We start from the raw sequence: 18498 nt of genomic DNA, 5'->3' as shown, positions 1-18498 counted from the left end.
TACATGAGTATATGCATAAAGTATACACACACACACACTAGGGAAGTAGTTGTCAATGTGGGCTACAATTAAGGTGAGTTATTTTACCATAAGTAGTGCTATTTTAGTATAGGGTCCAATTTTATGCAATGAGACCCCTATGCTAAAATAACCCATCGTAACGGTAGCCTATGTTGATAGTGTTCCCCCTTACACTTTTTTTTGGAGCAGGTATACTACTAGAGCTGGGTCTGGATGCCTATGGTGCCTTTATAAAATAGCTCTCGATATGACCGTGATAAATATGGAGAAATTACAATTTTCTTTCCTTTAGTCCTTAAGATTATTCCAGAGATGTGGGCTTTGTGGTCATCGACCAGCAGGTGGAGATAGAGAACTCAGAATTGCGGTGTGCTCTGTAAGACCTGTACCCAGGTCCCACAATTCAGTACTTGAAAAAAAAAAAACAGCTGTAGATAGATGACAAGAAGGTAGACAATAGAAAATCTCTCTCCCCAACTTGTCTCCATATCCAACTCACACCATAAAATGTACAGGCACTTGAAGAGAAACCAGACCTGAAAACAGAACTCAGCAAGAAGGAGTCCACAAGGAAACCAAAAGGCAACTAGCACTCAAATGACAGAATCTTCACAAAGGGTGGGACTCTGGAATAGTCTTAAGGACTAAAGGAAAGAAAATTATCAAGTAAGACATAATTTCTCCTTCCTTGTTGTCCTACACTATTCCAGAGAAGCGGGATGTAAAAAAGTAGGGTTACCATACAGCCTCTTTTAAAAGGACATGTCCTCTTTTTACACTTTTTAGGAGAATATCCTCTTTTTTTTATGTGCCTATGACCAACACACCTACCCACATAATGAGAGAAACCATCTTTGGCCTAATAGTCAGTCTGGACACGAGGGGGCGCTAGAGAACGCGAGAAAGGCATTGCTGATCTCCTCTCTGTTTCCCTGCTGGTTGAATCTGTCCAAGGAATTTTGTTTGTCCATATGTATCTCAGAAGCCAGCCAAAGTTGGTGAGGGATATCAGCTCTTCTGATAAGTACATTTGGGCTTAGACTCAGTCAAACTCAAATCTGGAAGTGTTTGAAAAGTAGATTATTGTTTGATGTATGTTCATTAACTAAAAGCCATTTAAACATTTGCTATGATTAAATGCTTCTTTAGAAAAGGTAACAACAGTTTTTATTTTTTGTGTCCTCTTTTTTTTCTCAGCAAATATGGTAACCCTATAACAAAGCAATACCTAAACAGGGTGAGAAGCAGCAGTCACGGGCGCTCTCAAGACAGAGGACCCAAACTAAGCATCCTTGCGTGTGGCAAGATCAATGTGGTAGTACCTTGTAAAAGGGGGGCATGGAAGACCATGTTGCAACTTGCTGCCCTGAAAATCTCAAACAGAGAAACCAAACTCCATTCTGCCCAAGAATGAGCTTGCAAGGCTCCTGGCGCCTGTCTACCAGCCACAACATAGGCTGAGAATATGGCCTCCTTCAGCCAACTAGCGATCATCAGCTTGGAGGCCGCCAGACCCCTACAAGAAGGACTAATGCAGACAAACAGCATGTCAGACCATCTGAACTCGTTGGTAGCCTCCAACAATCTGCAGAGCACCCTATAGACATCTAGAAGATGTAAGAAGGCAAAAAGATCCCCACAATCTTACTTGTAGAAGGAAGGCAATCAGCCGACTGATTCATATGAAAATATGAAACCACCTTAAGAAGAAAGGAAGGCACAGTCTGAAGTGAAATTCCAGCCTCCGTGAAATAAAGGAACAGGTCTTGACAAGAAAGAGCATGAAGCTCTGAAATTCTTCTAGCTGAAGTAATCACCACCAGAAACACAGTCTTCAATGTCAAATCCTTCAATGTAGTTTTCTTGAGAGGCTCCAAGAGAGTCTTCTGAAGCACAGGCAACATCAGGTTGAGATTCCACGCTGGACAAATCGGCCGAAGAGAACGAAAGTTGACCAACCCCCCTCAAGAAGCAAGCAATATCCAGCTGAGAAGCTAGGGAAACATGACCTGAGGTGACCACGGAAGCATGCAAAAGGCAGAAATTTGAACCTTCAGTGAACCGAGAGCCGAACCTCTTTGGAGACCTGCTTGAAGGAAGGCCAAAATCTGAGCCACTGAAGAAGAAAGGAGAGAGATCACACTCTTGGAGCACCAGCTCTCAAACCTCTCCAGACCTTAGCATATGCTGCAGAAATGATACACTTCCTGCAATAAAGAAGAGTAAAGATAACTGCCTCCAAATAACCTGTGTGTCTCAGCCTCACCCTTTCAAGCCAGCCTGTAAGACCATTACTGGGCCCTGATGCAGGAGATCCCCGGAGGTCGGAAGCCATAGAAGGCAATGAATCAGATCTGTGTACTAAGGATGCCTCAGCCAATCAGGAGCCATGAGAATCACCAAGCTCAGATGTAGGGCAATGCGTCGCAACAGATGCCCCTCCATTGGCCAAGGTGGAGCCTCGACTTTTGCCACGTTTAGACCACCGCATCCACTCCCTGGGAACCTGCCTCCTTATGACGGTTGGAGGAGAGGACCTTGGCATTGCTCTTGGTGGCCATCAAGTCCATAACTGGAAGACCCCATGATCTATGATCAGTTGGAATGCCACTTGAGAGGGACTATTCCCCCGGGTCCTGTGAATGACAGCTGAGAAAGTCTGCCTGAATGTTCTGTACCCCTGCTATGTGCACCGCAGAGAGCCCATTGAGATGCCTCTCTATCCACCTGAACAACATGCAGGACTTGAGAGTCAAGGGCAGACTATAGGTCCCCCCCGTCTGTTCATGTAAGCAACTGCTGTCACATGTTGTTGGAGAAGACTCTTACTGCCTGTCCAGACAGGTGAGGCACAAACAGCTCCAAGACCACCGAATGGCCCTCAGCTCCAACTGGCTGAAGAACCACGAGGCTTCCTCCCTGGTCCAAGTGCCCTGACTCACCAGATGCTGAAAGTGAGCCACCCAACCTGACAGGCTGGCATCTGTAGTGACCACCTTTGGATCGGGCACCGCCAATGGAACTCCTTTGGCCAGGTTGGATGCCTGGAGCCACCACGACATACTTTGTCTGGCTGGAGTTGTCCAAGGGAGACAGCAACTGTAGTCCTGCAAAACCAGAATCCACCAGCTGAGCAAGGATGTCTGAAGAGGCACTGTCTCCAAAGTTGCTGCCATCAACCCGAGGACCTAAGCACAGTCCAAAATCCATGGAACGTGATGCAGCAGCAGATGTATTTGGTGCTGAAGCTTCAGAATCTTGGGCTCTGGAAAAAAGACCTTCCCCAAGCTGATGTTGAAAAGTAGCCCCAGATACTCTAGACATTGCAAAGAGCAAAGCTTGCGCTTGGAGAAGTTTACAATCCAAACCAGAGATTAAGAACCTCCAGAATCATGGAAGTCACCTGCTCGCTGTCTGCAAAGGAAGACACATGAATCAGCCAATCATACAGACAGGGATGCACCCTAATTCTTTGACAACATAGAAAGATAGTCACCACCATCACCATGACCTTGGAAAAGGTCCTGGGAGCTGTGGCCAATCTGATGGGCATCACCCAAAAATGATGACACAGAATCACCCAAAATTGGAAATGATGACACAGAATCGCGAAACATAGGAACTTCTGCTGTGGAGGCCAAATTGGTATGTGAAAATACGCCTCCTTCAGGTCCACAGCCATATGAAATTTCCATGGGCATGTGGATCTGACCGACCGAAGTGCATTCATGTGAAAACGTGACACCCGAAGGCAGCGACTAGCCCTCTTTAAGTCCAACATTGGACAAGAACCTCCGCCCTTCTTGGGAATTATAAAGTAAATGAAATAAGTTTCTTGCGCTCTTTTTTCATGCAGAACAGGAGATACCACCCCTGCACAAGGCTCTCAGCACCTCCTGAACAGCGGCCTACTTTCCCACAGAACACAGGGACACCAAGAAGGATGGAGCGGCCAGGAGGCAGAATTCCAGCTTGTAACCCTCTCTTATTTATTTATTTATTTTGACATTTATACCCCACATTATCCTGAAACATGCTCCAGTTCAATGTGGCTAACAGTAAATAAACAACAGACAAGGTTTACAAAGCCATAAACAAAATATCAACTATAGAATACTGATGGCCAGTTGCAATCTAAGATACTCCATCAATGGAGAGTTTTCAGTCTTTTACAAAATGCTAAGTAATCAGGCTAACTCTTGATTACTATTGGCAGTGAATTCCACCACTTAGCACCCTGACATCTAAAGTCAGGAGAGTGAACTGACTTACAATGCACTTTCTTGCAATCTTGAAGATGATGTTTAAGGTAATCCCTAGAACCAGAGGTTATATTGCATAGGGAAATAGTTATTAAGGGCTGCATATAATCCGGTGTTATGCCATATAATATTTGAAGGACAAAAACATATAATTTAAAATAAGAGATAAGGGAATATTAAATATGGGTTCTGAACAAGTGAATAAGGGTTAGGAGTTAAAAGCAGAATCAAAAAGGTGGGCTTTTAGCTTAGATTTTAAGATGGCCAGAGATGGAGCTTGACGTACCGGCTCAGGAAGTCTATTCCAGGCATATGGTGCAGCAAGATAAAAGGAACGGAGTCTGGAGTTAGCAGTGGAGGAGAAGGGTGCAGATAAGAGAGATTTACCCAGTGAACGGAGTTCCTGGGGAGGAATATAGGGAGAGATGAGAGTGGAGAGGTACTGAGGAGCTGCAGAGTGAATGCACTTATAGGTCAATAAGAAGAGTTTGAACTGTATGCGGAAATGGATAGGAAGCCAGTGAAGTGACTTGAGGAGAGGGCTAATATGAGCATAATGACACTGGCGGAATATTAGTCGTGCAGCAGAATTTTGAACAGATTGAAGAGGAGAGAGATAGCTAAGTGGGAGACCTGCGAGAAGCAAGTTGCAATAGTCTAAGTGAGAGGTGATAAGAGTGTGGATGAGGGTTCTGGTAGTGTGCTCAGAAAGGAAAGGGCAAATTTTGCTGATATTATAGAGAAAGAAACGACAGGTTTTAGCAGTCTGCTGAATATGTGCAGAGAAGGAGAGGGAGGAGTCGAAGATGACCCCAAGGTTACGAGCTGATGAGACAGGAAGGATGAGAGTGTTATCCACAGAATTAGAGAATGGGGGAGGAGGAGAGGTTGGTTTAGGGGGAAAGATAAGAAGCTCAGTCTTGGTCATGTTTAGTTTCAGATGGCGCTGCGACATCCGAGCAATGTCAGACAGGCAGGCTGATACTTTGGCCTGGATTTCGGCTGAGATTTGTGGTGTGGAGAGGTAGATCTGGGAGTCATCAGCGTAAAGATGATACTGAAAACCATGGGATGAGATCAGAGTACCAAGGGAAGAAGTATAGATGACGACTGGAGGGGAATAGACCGGGACCCTATCATTGGGAGTTACGGGAGCCACCTGTAGACCAAGCTTCTCTGAAATAATCTAGGATAATAAGGAAAGAGGTCCTTATACTAAGCTGCAGTAAAAAGTGGCCTTAGAGCACTCTTACACGGGTTTCCCACAAGCTAAGGCCATTTTTACCACAGCAGTAAAATGGTTGATTTTCCATTTTTTTCCTTTAATGGCCATGTCCTAGTGTCGCTATTAGCACGTCGACATTAAAAATGTTTACTGCATTAGCACTTACCAACACCTATTTTGTAGGCGGTAAGGGCTCATGCGGTAATTCCGTACTAATCAGTTACTAATTGATTAGCGCAGAAACACCCACTCTCTCCCCTCAGACATGCTCCCTCCATGAAAAAATGTAAAAAATATTCTCAGTATGCGGGTAGCAAGCGCCAATTGGGATCTTACCACAGAACACCTGAGCGTGTCTCATGGTAAGCCCTTTCAAGTTGCGGTAAGCACATGCTTCCATTTGCTGCAGCTTGGTAAAAGGACTTAATGGAAAGGTGAAAGTACTCAATCCAAAACAGTAATTAAACTTTTCAGGCAAATGGTATTTGGGTGACAGCCTTTATAAAATAGGCACCTTTTTGAAATTTTGATATACAGGGGCATAATCGAAAGGGACGCCCAAGTTTTCCTGAGGATGTCCTCACAGGACGTCCCGGCGAAGGGGCGGGGAAACCCGTATTATCGAAACAAGATGGGCTGCAGATATGTTGGTGCTGAAAGAAGGGGTTGGGTTATGGCTAGAGGGTATCGGGCAGTTTGGCACCATCACCAAGGAAGGCTAACGATCCTCTCAGTGCTGACGCCATGCTTGGGACTTTGGGCTCTCTGAAAGGGCCAGTGCGCAGTTTGATGCCGGAGAGCGTTGGAAACAGGTACCATTTTGTCGGCAGTGAGGAACAGCCTCTGTCTGATCATGCACTGAGCACAGCCATGCATTTTACAGCCTCGGAGCCGGACAAAGCATTCAGCTGCATCGGGATCTTTGTTTTCTCTGGAGTTTGTATTGCTCTTACACCAGGCCTATTTACTGAAGCAGGGACAGTCAGAGTTGCCTTCAGACTCTGGAGAAATTACCCCCCAACATCGAGGGCTGCACCGGATGGGTGTGCACCAATCTCGATACTCAACGCAGGACGCACCTAGGACTTCTCCCTAGATTGAGCTTCTTCGGGCATCTGAGACTGTGCTGTGGCTGATATAAGCACCCTCAATGCCTAAGCACTTTGCGGTGTCTGGGATCCTTCTCCAGACTAGGACTCCTTGGGCAGTTGGGGCTGTGCTATGGGTGATGCAAGTGTCCTTGATGCCTAAGAACTCTGCATCTTCAGAAGCTCCCCAGCTCCTCCTTGAACATTGCCTGGATCTCTTCATGAGGGGCCTGCATGAGTGAAGACTGGGGAGTCAGTGCGGAGAAAGCCTGCAGATATGTTGGTGCCGAAGGGGTTGGGTTATGGCTAGAGGGTATCGGGCAGTTTGGCACCATCACCAAGGAAGGCTAATGATCCTCTCAGTGCTGACGCCTTTCAGAAACTAGCAATGCTGATGTTCCAGAGATCCCAGTACCGTCTGCTGAGGGTATGTCGATGCATATTTGCCAATGCACGGTGCCAGTCCTTGGAAATGTATGGTACCGAGGATGTGGAATGCACACACCTCCACAGTGTTGAGCCCGACATCGGCTGGTCTTGGGGCACTGGTTCAGCAGCCAATGTCGATGCCCGCAGTCTCTGTCTCTCTAATAAACTCAACAGCTATCTGACCTGTCACCAATGCTAATGTCGAAGAACTGGAGTAAGCACTGGAAAGATTTTCACACTGAGCTTCCTAGGCTCTTTAGTGACAGAGAACACAATTAAGACCCCTGTGGCAGTAGACATACTGGATACGCGGATCAATGCCTGAAATAACCCTGATGCACCAAGCACAACGCTTAAATCTTCTTGGTGCCTTCTGGGACATGTAGTGAAAAATGGCCTAAATCAAAGGGCTCAATGGATGAAAGGAGCAGCGGTGTACCAAGGGCGGGGCGGTGTGGTGGTCCACCCCGGGTGCATGCAGCTGGGGGGTGCAGAGAACAGCTGCATGCCTGTCGGCTCCGCTTGTTCCCTGCTCCCTCTGCTCCGGAACAGGTTACTTCCTGTTCCGGATGTGCATTGGCGATCCGACCCGGGTGGCAGCCGACCTAGGATCATCACTGGAAAGGAGAAAAGTTAAACTATGCCCAAAGACATCGATGCAACCTGGCCCAACCTGGGCCCAAGAAGGCCTTAGGGCTGACAAAATTTAAAAAATGTCAGAAACGCACAAAACTTGCTAAAGCACACACTAAAGTAGGGAAAATAAAAAAAGATGTGAAAAAGGAAGACAAAAACATACAAGGGAAGGCACTACAAAGAAATGTTTGACACACTGAGGAGAAATACCAGATACAACCTCTCTGCTCAACGAAAAACGAAAGCCTGCTAGTCCTGCGCTTTTGTGGGAAGGCAACCAGGCATGTGTGGTGGGACACTGCCAAAGGCCTCTTAAAGAGATATTATACTGGGCAGCGTCCGCACCAAGCTCCATCAGATGACGTCACCCATATGTGAGAAACAATGTCTTGCTTGTCCTCAGAGTAATATCAGATCATCATCTGATGCAATCACCAAGTTTATTACATCAATGGTGGGTGACTTTGCAGTTACATAGCTTACAACTCATTCACTGCTTGTCAATTCAGAGCAAACAAATTAGTGCATCACAGGAGATCAGAGATTAAGAAAGCATTTCTAAAGAAGCCAATTCTTGCTTTAACCTTAATACCAGAAGCTGTCTTCTCTACATTAAAATTGTCTGGTTCAAATACCTAAAACCACGATGTACTTTCAGTGCTACATCCCTGGTTGTCCAAGATGACTTTGCGTCCATGAAAACATCAACTTGTTCAGTAGCTTTAATCAGTTCTGAGCGGTCAGCAGCCTGGAATCGTCCTTAGCCAAGGGAAAATTTTAAATGTTGTATTAATCAAGAAGTAAGAATTTTAATTGCAATCTCATTTTCCCCTGTCCTTGCCATTCTCCTCCCTTCATTACTACAGAATTGCATCTTCTCCATCAATTCTCTGTAAAATCAGGCACTTCTTTTCCATCTCTATTCCCTGTTTAATTTTACACATTTAGAAAGGATCTTTCTCTTTTGCCCTATTAAAAGATGCAGCAATGGCTACAGTTTGAGGGTGAAGGGCAATGCTGTCCTAAATGCTGTGGCACAAGCTGAGGATGGAGTAAATACAAGTATGAATAATGCACAGCTAACAAACCCCACAATGCCTCAGAATGAGAGTAATGTTACTGATCCTTCGACCCTCTCTCCCTCTATCATGTGCTTCCTATTACAAAGCAGAAGAACAAGTAGAAGATGGTGAGGGACTGTTGGATCAGTAGTACTCTAAATATACCAGGTTCCTACAGCTCATGCTGGATATGGAATAGGGGCGACAAAAGAGAATGATACAAAAATAGAGGGAGAAGGCGGAGGGGAGGCAGAACAGAACAAATAGGAGAGGAACAATGAGAGTGAGAAGCAGTGTGTGATGGAAGGGGAGGGTGATGGAGGTGAAGTTTTGTAGAAAAGGAGAGGAGGAAGTGGGAGATGGGGAAATGCAAGGAGAGAGGAAGGAGGAAGGAAAGATGGGGTTAAAATAAGATGGATGGAAAGGAGATGAAGGGAAGAAAAGAGATGAGAGATATGGGGATGTAAGATGAGTGGGAAAGGAGAAAGTGGAAGGGGGAAACTGACGGAGAGGATAGTGTGAAGGGGAGACATAACAGAAAAATGGAGAGATAAATGGGCATGGTTGGAAATAGAGAAGAGAGAAAAGAAGGATCATGCAGAGGAGAGAGATAAGGAAAGAGGAGTGGAGGAAAAGAAGAGGGGAAAAGCTGAGGGATGGAAGTGAGAGCAGTAGGTGATAGATGGAGAACAGTGTGTGGGGAGGAGGGAGTTAAGTGTCAGAGAAAGGAGAAAATAGAAAACAAAGTAGAAGAATATAGGCAGGATAAATAGAAACATAAGAAAAAAAAAGTAACAGAACCTAGGCATAATATAAACACAAGAAAAAGACAACAGGGTAAAAACAGCTATAAGAAATGCTGAGAGTATTAACTGAGTAACAGAAAAAAGAAAACCTATGGGTCAATATTCAACAAAGGAGCTGATATTCAGTGGCATTTAATCGGAGAGTGCCACCGAACATCAGCTCTGACCGCTGCTTTACTATCCAGTTAGTATCGGGGCAGACCCGAAGTTATGCAGTCACCTCCAGCATTCAGTGCCAGTTCCCGGTTAACTGACCGGGCAAGTAAGACCACAGAAAAAAACAGTCCTACCTATGTCCAGTTAGTTATCTCTGTATCAGTGGGGCCCAGAAGGTAGTCATGAAAGTCCCAGATATTCAGTGCCGATACCCAGATTAAGCCTGGAACTGAATAACCGGGTCTAACTGAGTCCACGGAGGTCAGCGTTTTATGAAATGCCAACTGCCATGCGCTGAATATTGCCCCCTTAGAAATCAGAAGGGAAGGGAGAAAAATTTACAAGTACGTGTGATGACAAGAACTCAAGTCCTTTTATACTACTTTGTAGTACATTTGCTCAGGGGTGGGTTTTGGACAGAACATTGGTGGTGTTGCGATTTATGCAAGTTCTTTAAGAAATATGAATGTATTTTCACACCAATTCCTAAGCAGGTGTAAATGTACGCGGGCTCATTATAGCGGTAATTTCAGCAGCTTAAGCATCTACATGTCTCTAAAATAGACATCTACTTCTGCTTCATATACCTTTTAAAAAACTGTCCTCTTAGTGAAGATATTCAGCCATGCGGAAGTTAATTTTAGAAGGGGGGGCTCCTACTTGTCTTTAAAAAATACTAGTGTAAGTGGCACATATCATTCCAACCCTGCAGATGGTGACATTGGCACTTGCCCTGGAATAGGCATAAATGTTCATACCTATAATTTTCAAGTCAGGGGCATAGCCGGACATAGTATTTTGGGTGGGCACACAATTTTTTTCCGCATCCCCCAACTCAATAAATATGAGCTGGCGGGGATCCCCAAGCTTTGCCAGATAAAGAGGGCCTCCTCCAGCAACTGGAACAATCCTTTACTGTAGGAACACTCTCATAGTACTCTTTATGTGCCACTGCCACCACCACTTCACTGCCCCCTACCCCTTGCACATGTGCAAAAACTAAGCATGCGTGGAAGCATGGGGGCCAACACGACAGTGGCACACGGACAGTAGTATGGGAGTGTTCTGGCCTTGGGCTGTTGCTGGAAGAGGCCCCTTTCAGCTGGCGGGGCTTGTCAGTCTTAAAAAGGGTGTCGTAAATTGTGACACTACCCAAACTCCACCAGTGTGTACTTTTAGGCACGCCCATAAGGCCCATTTACGCATGTAAATCGGTATTTTACATATAACAATGGTTTATAGAATTACCCTCAAAACACCCAGAAATGTCATGGAGATGGCTGCTAAATTTATTCTAGCTAATGGTATTTTTACAACACATACTTCATTAAAAGATGCAAAATCTGGCAGATCACTTAGGGCCCTGTTTACTCAAGCGCATTAGCCTTTTTAACACACCTACAATTAATATGCATGCTAACCGTGTAGGCACCTATAGGGATATTGTTACTCGGTTAACGAGCGTTAAAGACGCTAACGAGCCTATAACACAGCTTAGTAAACAGGGCCCTTGATGATCTCAACAGAAAATTCTTATTTTTCAACAGTTTTACCAAAGATAAACAAAGTTATAAATTCTTATCCAGAAGACACTATTCCTAGTTTCTTTGTTAAATCACTTTGTAGGATGTAGAAAGGTAGACAACTGCTTACGACTCTTTTCAATAAACACTTTGCCCACAGGTTGGCTGGTGCCTGTGGGAGCGATAAACACAGGCTGATGTTCTGCATGTTTCACTTGTCCTTCAGTGATAATGTCCTCTTCCTCCACGCCAAGCTCATGGGGATACTGCAGTTCTGCAGGCCGTGTCTTCCTGTTATGATATATTGCAGCAATAGATTCATGCTTTAAAGAACACTCATGATTTTATTTCAAAATATATTTCTAAATTACATACCCTGTCAGACAGTTTGAAATCAGAACAGGGTTTTACAAGAAAACAAATTTGCCTATCTACCAAAAAGGAACAACTGCCCCATGCTAAGGGCATCAATGACTGAAAAGCAAAGCTGAAAAATAAACTAACATCATTAACAGGCCCAACGTGGCCCACTGTGCCAGTTTAGTAATTTCAAATTTAGCACATTATTATTTACATTGTTACTCCATTTGACCTAAAAATAATCTCAAATTTGAGAGAGCTCTCAATAAAAGAATGAGTAATACATAGGCTTTTTTATACTAACTCCATAAAAAGCAACCTTGTTGAATATAATCTTGGCAGTCTTATTTACATATAGGTGACCTTCTCCATCTAGTAAAGAGTGGCATGTACAACAAAAAACATTCTTCAGTGAAACTGCTTTTGGCAGTTTCTACACTGTAAAAAGCTATAAACCATGCAGCTGTTAAAAAGCAAGCACCACGATATCTTTTTGTTTTATTATTTGTTTTCCAGAAGGAGCAACACAGTTTCAATTATAGCAATGCAAACCTCTTCCCCCTCTCCCAAATCAAACCTCCGGGCAGAGGCATCAGCAGTATCAGGCAGGGAACTGGACAGATTAAGGAATGGGCATATGAGCAGCAGAATTTTTAGCTTGCTGCAGAGCTGGTGCAAAGGTATTGGGCACCATAAGCAAACCTCAAGCCTTGTGTACCCCCTCCCAATTAATTTTTATGCCCCCTGCTCCCTCCCAATATTCAAGATCACCCAATAACTGCCCCTCTCATAATAATCTTGGTAAATGAGCTTTTTGAAAACTGCCCATGCTCCCTGCTGATAACAATATCTCCTGTTTTTCTTTTGAGTTTGTCTGGTTATCATCAAGGCCTATTGTTTTGCTTTAACTGCAGCGCTCCTTGGAACTCCCTGAAGCTGCTGCTCTAGGCGACTGCCTAATGGTAGGATTGCCTCTGCCATGCTGGCTTCCTCTCCCAACAAGAGCAAGGGAAGGATGCTGTAGCATAAGGAATTGCAATAAATGTTCTAAATTAGATGCATCGAATGATCCAAGAGGTTTCTTTGGGCAACTATTAGAATGCTGATATCTTGTATAACAATAAATAAAGTTTGCGTTATTTGCTGTGGCGTTGTTAGTCTTAAGATGAAGAGTTTAGTGAGATCTGTTACCTTAAGAGTCTGCAGCTCACACAGTAAACAATTTTCTGGAAGGAAGTAAATCTGGAAGAGCTGAAAGTTCACTGGTTGCACTCACTTAGTTCTCTTGCGAGGTTTACGAGGCGGGACCTCTCCAGACGGCGGGTGATCTACATCGTTACCATTCTGAAATGCAGATGTGGTGGGAAAATTGTGTGGTGCAAAGGATGTTTCAGACTCTGCACAAAATATATAAAGCAAGAAAAAATAATGAACAAAAGAAGCTTTTGCTTAAAATTTCCAATGAACTCACTTCCAAGAGCTGGGCCAAAGTACACAACAACATGGACTTTGGTCAGTAACCCTAAAAATGCAAAAGCAGAATAAGGAAGAGTCATATTAGTACACAACTAATAAGTATACAAACAATCTCCACATTAAAAAAATCTGGTAGACTATTATATAGGCATATTTTCAAAGCACTTAGCCTTCCAAAGTTCCATAGGTTTCTATGGAACTTTGGAAGGCTACGTGCTTTGAAAATGAGCCCCAATGGGTTTTCACATACGTTTTTGCATTCAACTAATTCAGCTGTTAAGGAACAATTTTAGTATACATTTTATGCTGCCATTTCTCCAGAGGTGTGTGACTTAACAACTTTTGCACTTTGTGATGCACAGAACAGCACACAATTAATGTTAGTAGTATCAGTCTGATACTAGGGGGGCTCCAAAAGCCAGAGAGCGAATAGGAATCCTGGAAATTGTAGGACTTAAGCAGCGGGAGCTCAGAGCACAAGTGCAGTTAATTATGCACTTGCTAATTATAAGGCAGCCTACCTTGCAGACAAGGCAGATGGGGCAAGAACAAGACAGGGATGCAGAACAGCTGAAGAATAAAAAAGGAGGAGGAGAAATGAGAGAAGGCTTAGCTCTTAGACCTCTGGAGAGAGGTAGGAGCTTGCTATAAAGAATACTGTTCTGATTTTAAGACATTACCCCCCCCCCCCCCCTCCTCCATTTACAAAGCCACACGGCACTGCAGACACAGCCCATTTAAAGTGGTTGGAAGAGAAGAATCTGAAAACTCATCAATAGACAGTCTATTTATTATAGCGCAAGGTGCATTCTTTCCTGATGGGCCCAAAAGAAGCTTCTGTATGTGCTCCTTTGTCTTTTCTGCAAGCTTATGCAACTATGTGAGACCCTAGACTACTACTGCAAAGAGAACAAAGGGAAATTAGTCAGATAGGTCACCTATATAATAACTGGGTTCTAAGATCTTTTCAGGATCTGTAAAAAATGTTATAGTTTATCACATATGGATTTCTTTTTTATCTTCAAGCTCACCGTCTGCTTCAATGTAATCCTTTTAAGGATTGGCTGTCAACTAAACCTTTGGCCTTTGAAGAATTGATGCAGGGAGGATTCCGGCAGTGTAAACTGATATCCATTTTATATGATTTATTGAAGAGACAGAGAGCCTCTAAGTTTGCATATGAATTTCATTGGGAGCGAGACCTGGGGTGGCAGCTTACAGACCAAGAATGGATGTTAATCCATCAAAATACTCTCCATTTGTCAATATCAGCTAATCTAATGGAAAGTAGGGTAGAACCTTTGTATCAGTAGTATTTACCCCTACTAGAGTTGCAAAGTTTAACCCAGCTTCTAGATCACTGTACTGGAGATGTTGTAGGTGGGAGGGTACTTACTTCCATATCTGGAGAAAGTGATCTGTCATTCGCTTATTGTGGGATTAGTGAGCTCATATGTTCACTTCCATGTTTGCCTTCTTCCACCCAACGCAGACCTCCTCCCCTCTGTTGCAGTCACCTGCCTCCTCTGATGCAACTTCCTCTTTCTGGCAGGCTGGCCATGGCAGAGGGGAGAGGGCCTATGCTGAATGGAAGAGGTGTCTTCAATGTTGCCGGCCAGAAAGTCAAGGCTCGCTGGGGGAGGGGGCGTTTGGAGAGTGTACCAGGGGAATAAAAGCAGAGCTGAACCAAGGGGGGGCTGGAGAGTGAGAGACACCAGGGGAATAAAACTAGAGCAACAGCTGGGGCGGGAAGCAGAGCAAATGCATGTGACACACATATTTAGGCATGCGAGCTGGAGAAGGGGCCTAAACACATGTCATATGCCAAATGCGTGTGAATTGGCATGTCTGCACACTCCTATAGAGCCCAAGCAATGGTAATTTCAACATTTTTGTCAGTTTAATCTGGCTATTTCGGGTGTGATGACAGTTGGTATATTTTGGTCTTTACCGCCTTTGCCACATCTTACCTACGTTAATTATGTTCATTTGGGAAGAGGAGAGAGGGCATAGGGAATGAAGGGTTGCTCATATGGGTTAGTGGGTTGATATTCTATATTGTGCAATATCATTTTCGTGTTCTCTTAAAAACAAATAGACATTAAACTTAAAAAAAATAATAAAAGCACAGTCGATTAACAAAAGATTTTTTTCAGGGAGGAATATTTTTTTCATTGACATTGTTTAAAATTGCCAGTCCCTCTGCCACATTGTGCCCCCTCTGAGATAAGGGAAAATTGGGTTCTTACCGTGATAATTTTCTTTCCTTTAGTCATAGCAGATGCAGTCATTACAGATGGGTTGTATCCATCAACCAGCAGAGGGAGATAGAGAGCACACTTTTTTCAGTGCCTCATACCAGCTTGCTCCACTGCCTCTCCTTCAGTATTTGAAGCTTCCAAAGCAGTATGGCAAACCGCAATGAGCTTTCCTCACAGCGAACAATGGCCCTACAACAAAGGGCATTAACTCAGAATGGAGGGAATGAAACATCCTCCCGGAAGGCATAAACTCATCCTCCACTAAGACATAACTGGAGGGAATAAACTCATCCTCCCGGAGGGAATAAACTCATCCTCCAAAACATGAAACTGGAGGGAATTAAGTCATCCTCCTTTAATTGAACAAGAATCCTGAAGACTGTTTTCCGACTTTCTCCCAAGGACGGAATCTCCAGGAAACGTGAACAGAACCTGAAATAGATTTACAGCAGATAGCAATCACGACAGGGAGGGATCAAGGCTGCATCTGCTATGACTAAAGGAAAGAAAATTATCACGGTAAGAACCTAATTTTCCCTTCCTTGTCATCAAGCAGATGCAGCCATTACAGATGGGATGTATCAAAGCAATCCCTAGATAGGGTGGGAACAAGCCACACCACGCGCCAGCACTTGCGCTCCAAAATGTGCGTCCCTCCTGGCAGCCACATCCAGCCTGTAATGTCGGGCAAAAGAGAGCTTAGAAGCCCATGTTGCTGCACTACAAATCTCTTGAAGAGAGAGTGCTCCAGTTTCAGCCCAAGAAGAGGAAATTCCTCTAGTGGAATGCGCCTTAAAGGCATCAGGCGGAGGCCGGCTGGCAAGCAAATAAGCTGAAAAGATAGATTCTTTGAGCCAGCGGGCAATAGTGGCTTTAGACGCTGGAGACCCTCTGTGAGGACCTGATAGCAAAACAAACAGATGATCAGAGGTCCTGAAAGAGTTAGTAACTTGCAGATACTGCAGCAGAGTCCTGCGCACGTCCAACAGGTGCAATTGCCCAAAAGAGTCTGGAAACTCATCCTTGACAAAGGAGGGCAAGACAATTGGTTGGTTTAGGTGAAACGCTGAAACCACCTTAGGCAAGAAGGAAGGCACGGTCCGAACCGTGACCCCGGACTCTGAAAACTGCAGAAAAGGGTCTCTACAGGACAGCGCCTGGAGCTCTGACACCCGTCTCGCCGAGGTAATGGCCACCAAAAAGATGGCCTTCAGTGTCAAATCCTTCTGTGAAGCACGCCGAAGCAGTTCAAAGGGAGCACCCTGAGGGGCTTTCAGCACTAGCCCCAGGTTCCACGCTGGACAAGGTGCACGCACGGGAGGACGGAGCCGAAGCACCCCTCTAAGAAACCGTGCCACATCTGGATGAGCAGCTAAAGACACGCCTTCAACCTTGCCACGCAGGGAGGCCAACGCTGCCACTTGCACCTGCAGGGAATTATAGGCCAAGCCTTTTTGTACACCATCCTGCAAAAAGTCCAGAATCGGTGAGACAGGAGCCCGCAGGGGTGTGATCTCTTTAGAAGCACACCAGACTTCAAACTGGCACCAAATCCTGGCATAAGCCACGGAAGTGGAACGCTTGCGGGCTTGCAGGAGAGTTGTAATTACTTTATTGGAATAGCCTTTGTCTCTCAATTGCCAGGCCATAAGACCAAATCGGCCGGCGTCCTCCATGGTCACCGGACCCTGTGACAACAGGTTGGGAACCAGAGGTAACTGAAGGGGATCCTCTACGAGCATCTGTCGGAGGTCCGCATACCAAGGCCTCCTGGGTCAATCCGGGGTGACGAGAACCACTTCTCCTGGATGCAGCCGAATCCGCAGGAGCACTCACCCTATCAAGGGCCACGGAGGGAACACATACAGTAGGCCCGGAGGCCAGGGTTGAGCCAAGGCATCCAACCCCGCCGAGCGAGGATCTCTCCGTCTGCTGAAGAAGCACGGGACTTTGGCATTGGTGCTTGTCGCCTTTAGATCCATCACGGGCTTGCCCCACTTGGCACATATCTGCAGGAATACTTCGTCTGCAAGTTCCCACTCCGCTGGATCGATCTGATGCCTGCTTAGATAATCGGCTTGCACGTTGCTCTGACCTGCAATGTGAGCTGCCGACAGAAACTGTAGATGCAGCTCGGCCCAGTAGCAAATTTGTTAGGCCTGCGCGGCTAGAGCTCTGCACTGAGTGCCGCCTTGTCGATTTATGTAGGCCACTGCTGTCATGTTGTCCGACATCACTCTGACAGCCAATCCGTCCAGGGTCACTTGAAAAGCCAGAAGCGCCTGAAACACCGCTTTCAACTCTAGGCGGTTGATGGACCACTCCGACTCCTCGGGTGTCCATAGACCCTGGGCATGCTTCCCCTTGTAATGTGCGCCCCAGCCTTTCAGGCTGGCATCTGTCACCACTAGGCACCAATCGGGGAGCGCCAGCGGCATTCCTTGCCGCAGCATGCTGTCTGAGAGCCACCACTCTATGCTGAGTCGGGCCGCAGGGAGCCAAGAGAGTCTGCATTGATAATCCTGAGATACTGGAGACCATCCTTGGAGTAGAGCACACTGTAGAGGTCTCAGGTGCGCTCTCGCCCAGGGCACCAGTTCCATGGTGGCCGTCATCGATCCAAGCAGCTGGACAATGTCCCAAGCTCGCGGGCAGGGCATCCTCAGGAGAAGACGGACCTGATTCTGAAGCTTGCACCGCCTTTGCTCGGGTAGGTACACATACCCCGAGGCTGTGTCGAACCTGGCCCCCAAATATTCTAGAGACTGCGAGGGGGTCAGGTGACTTTGGCCAAATTGATGACCCAGCCTAGAGATTGAAGTACTGAGACCACTCTGGCTGTTACATGCTGACTCTCTGCAGCAGAGTTTGCTCGAATGAGCCAGTCGTCCAGGTACGGGTGAACCCGAATACCCTCTCGCCTTAGAAAGGCAGCGGCTGCAGAACGTTTGTCCGAGCGAAAGGAGTTCCTCTGCTGAAAATGGGCACGAGAAGTGAACCCAGCAGAACGCCCCAGGCGGTACCTTCGAGCTTCACAGAAGCGAGGTCTGTAAGAGGAGTGGACCGCCGCACCCTTAGAGGAAGGCCGAAGCCTATCTTCGGGCAAGCGCTGGGGTTTAGCTTCACCCAGGCCCTTCACAATTTTCTCCAACTCCTCAGCAAACAGGAGAAAGCCTTGAAAGGGCAACTTCACC

The 18498-nt window shown here is 45.6% G+C and overlaps 1 protein-coding gene across 1 annotated transcript in view; it reads right to left on the bottom strand.

Moving 5' to 3' along the window:
- Positions 1 to 18498, bottom strand: part of TMEM237 (transmembrane protein 237) — an 80628-nt gene that overhangs the window by 43488 nt on the left and 18642 nt on the right. The window contains exons 6-8 of the mRNA XM_030210114.1: positions 12844 to 12964; positions 11338 to 11498; positions 8297 to 8420 (exon numbers count right to left, since the gene is read on the bottom strand). Coding sequence (XP_030065974.1) covers positions 8297 to 8420; positions 11338 to 11498; positions 12844 to 12964 — 406 coding nt within the window. The remainder of the gene's footprint in view (positions 1 to 8296; positions 8421 to 11337; positions 11499 to 12843; positions 12965 to 18498) is intronic.

Source organism: Microcaecilia unicolor, chromosome 7 (genome assembly GCF_901765095.1).
Source record: "Microcaecilia unicolor chromosome 7, aMicUni1.1, whole genome shotgun sequence".
In the NCBI taxonomy this organism is placed as follows: Eukaryota; Metazoa; Chordata; class Amphibia; order Gymnophiona; family Siphonopidae; genus Microcaecilia; species Microcaecilia unicolor.
The sequence above is the reverse complement of the archived record's forward strand: the minus strand, read 5'-3'. Positions and strand labels throughout refer to the sequence as shown.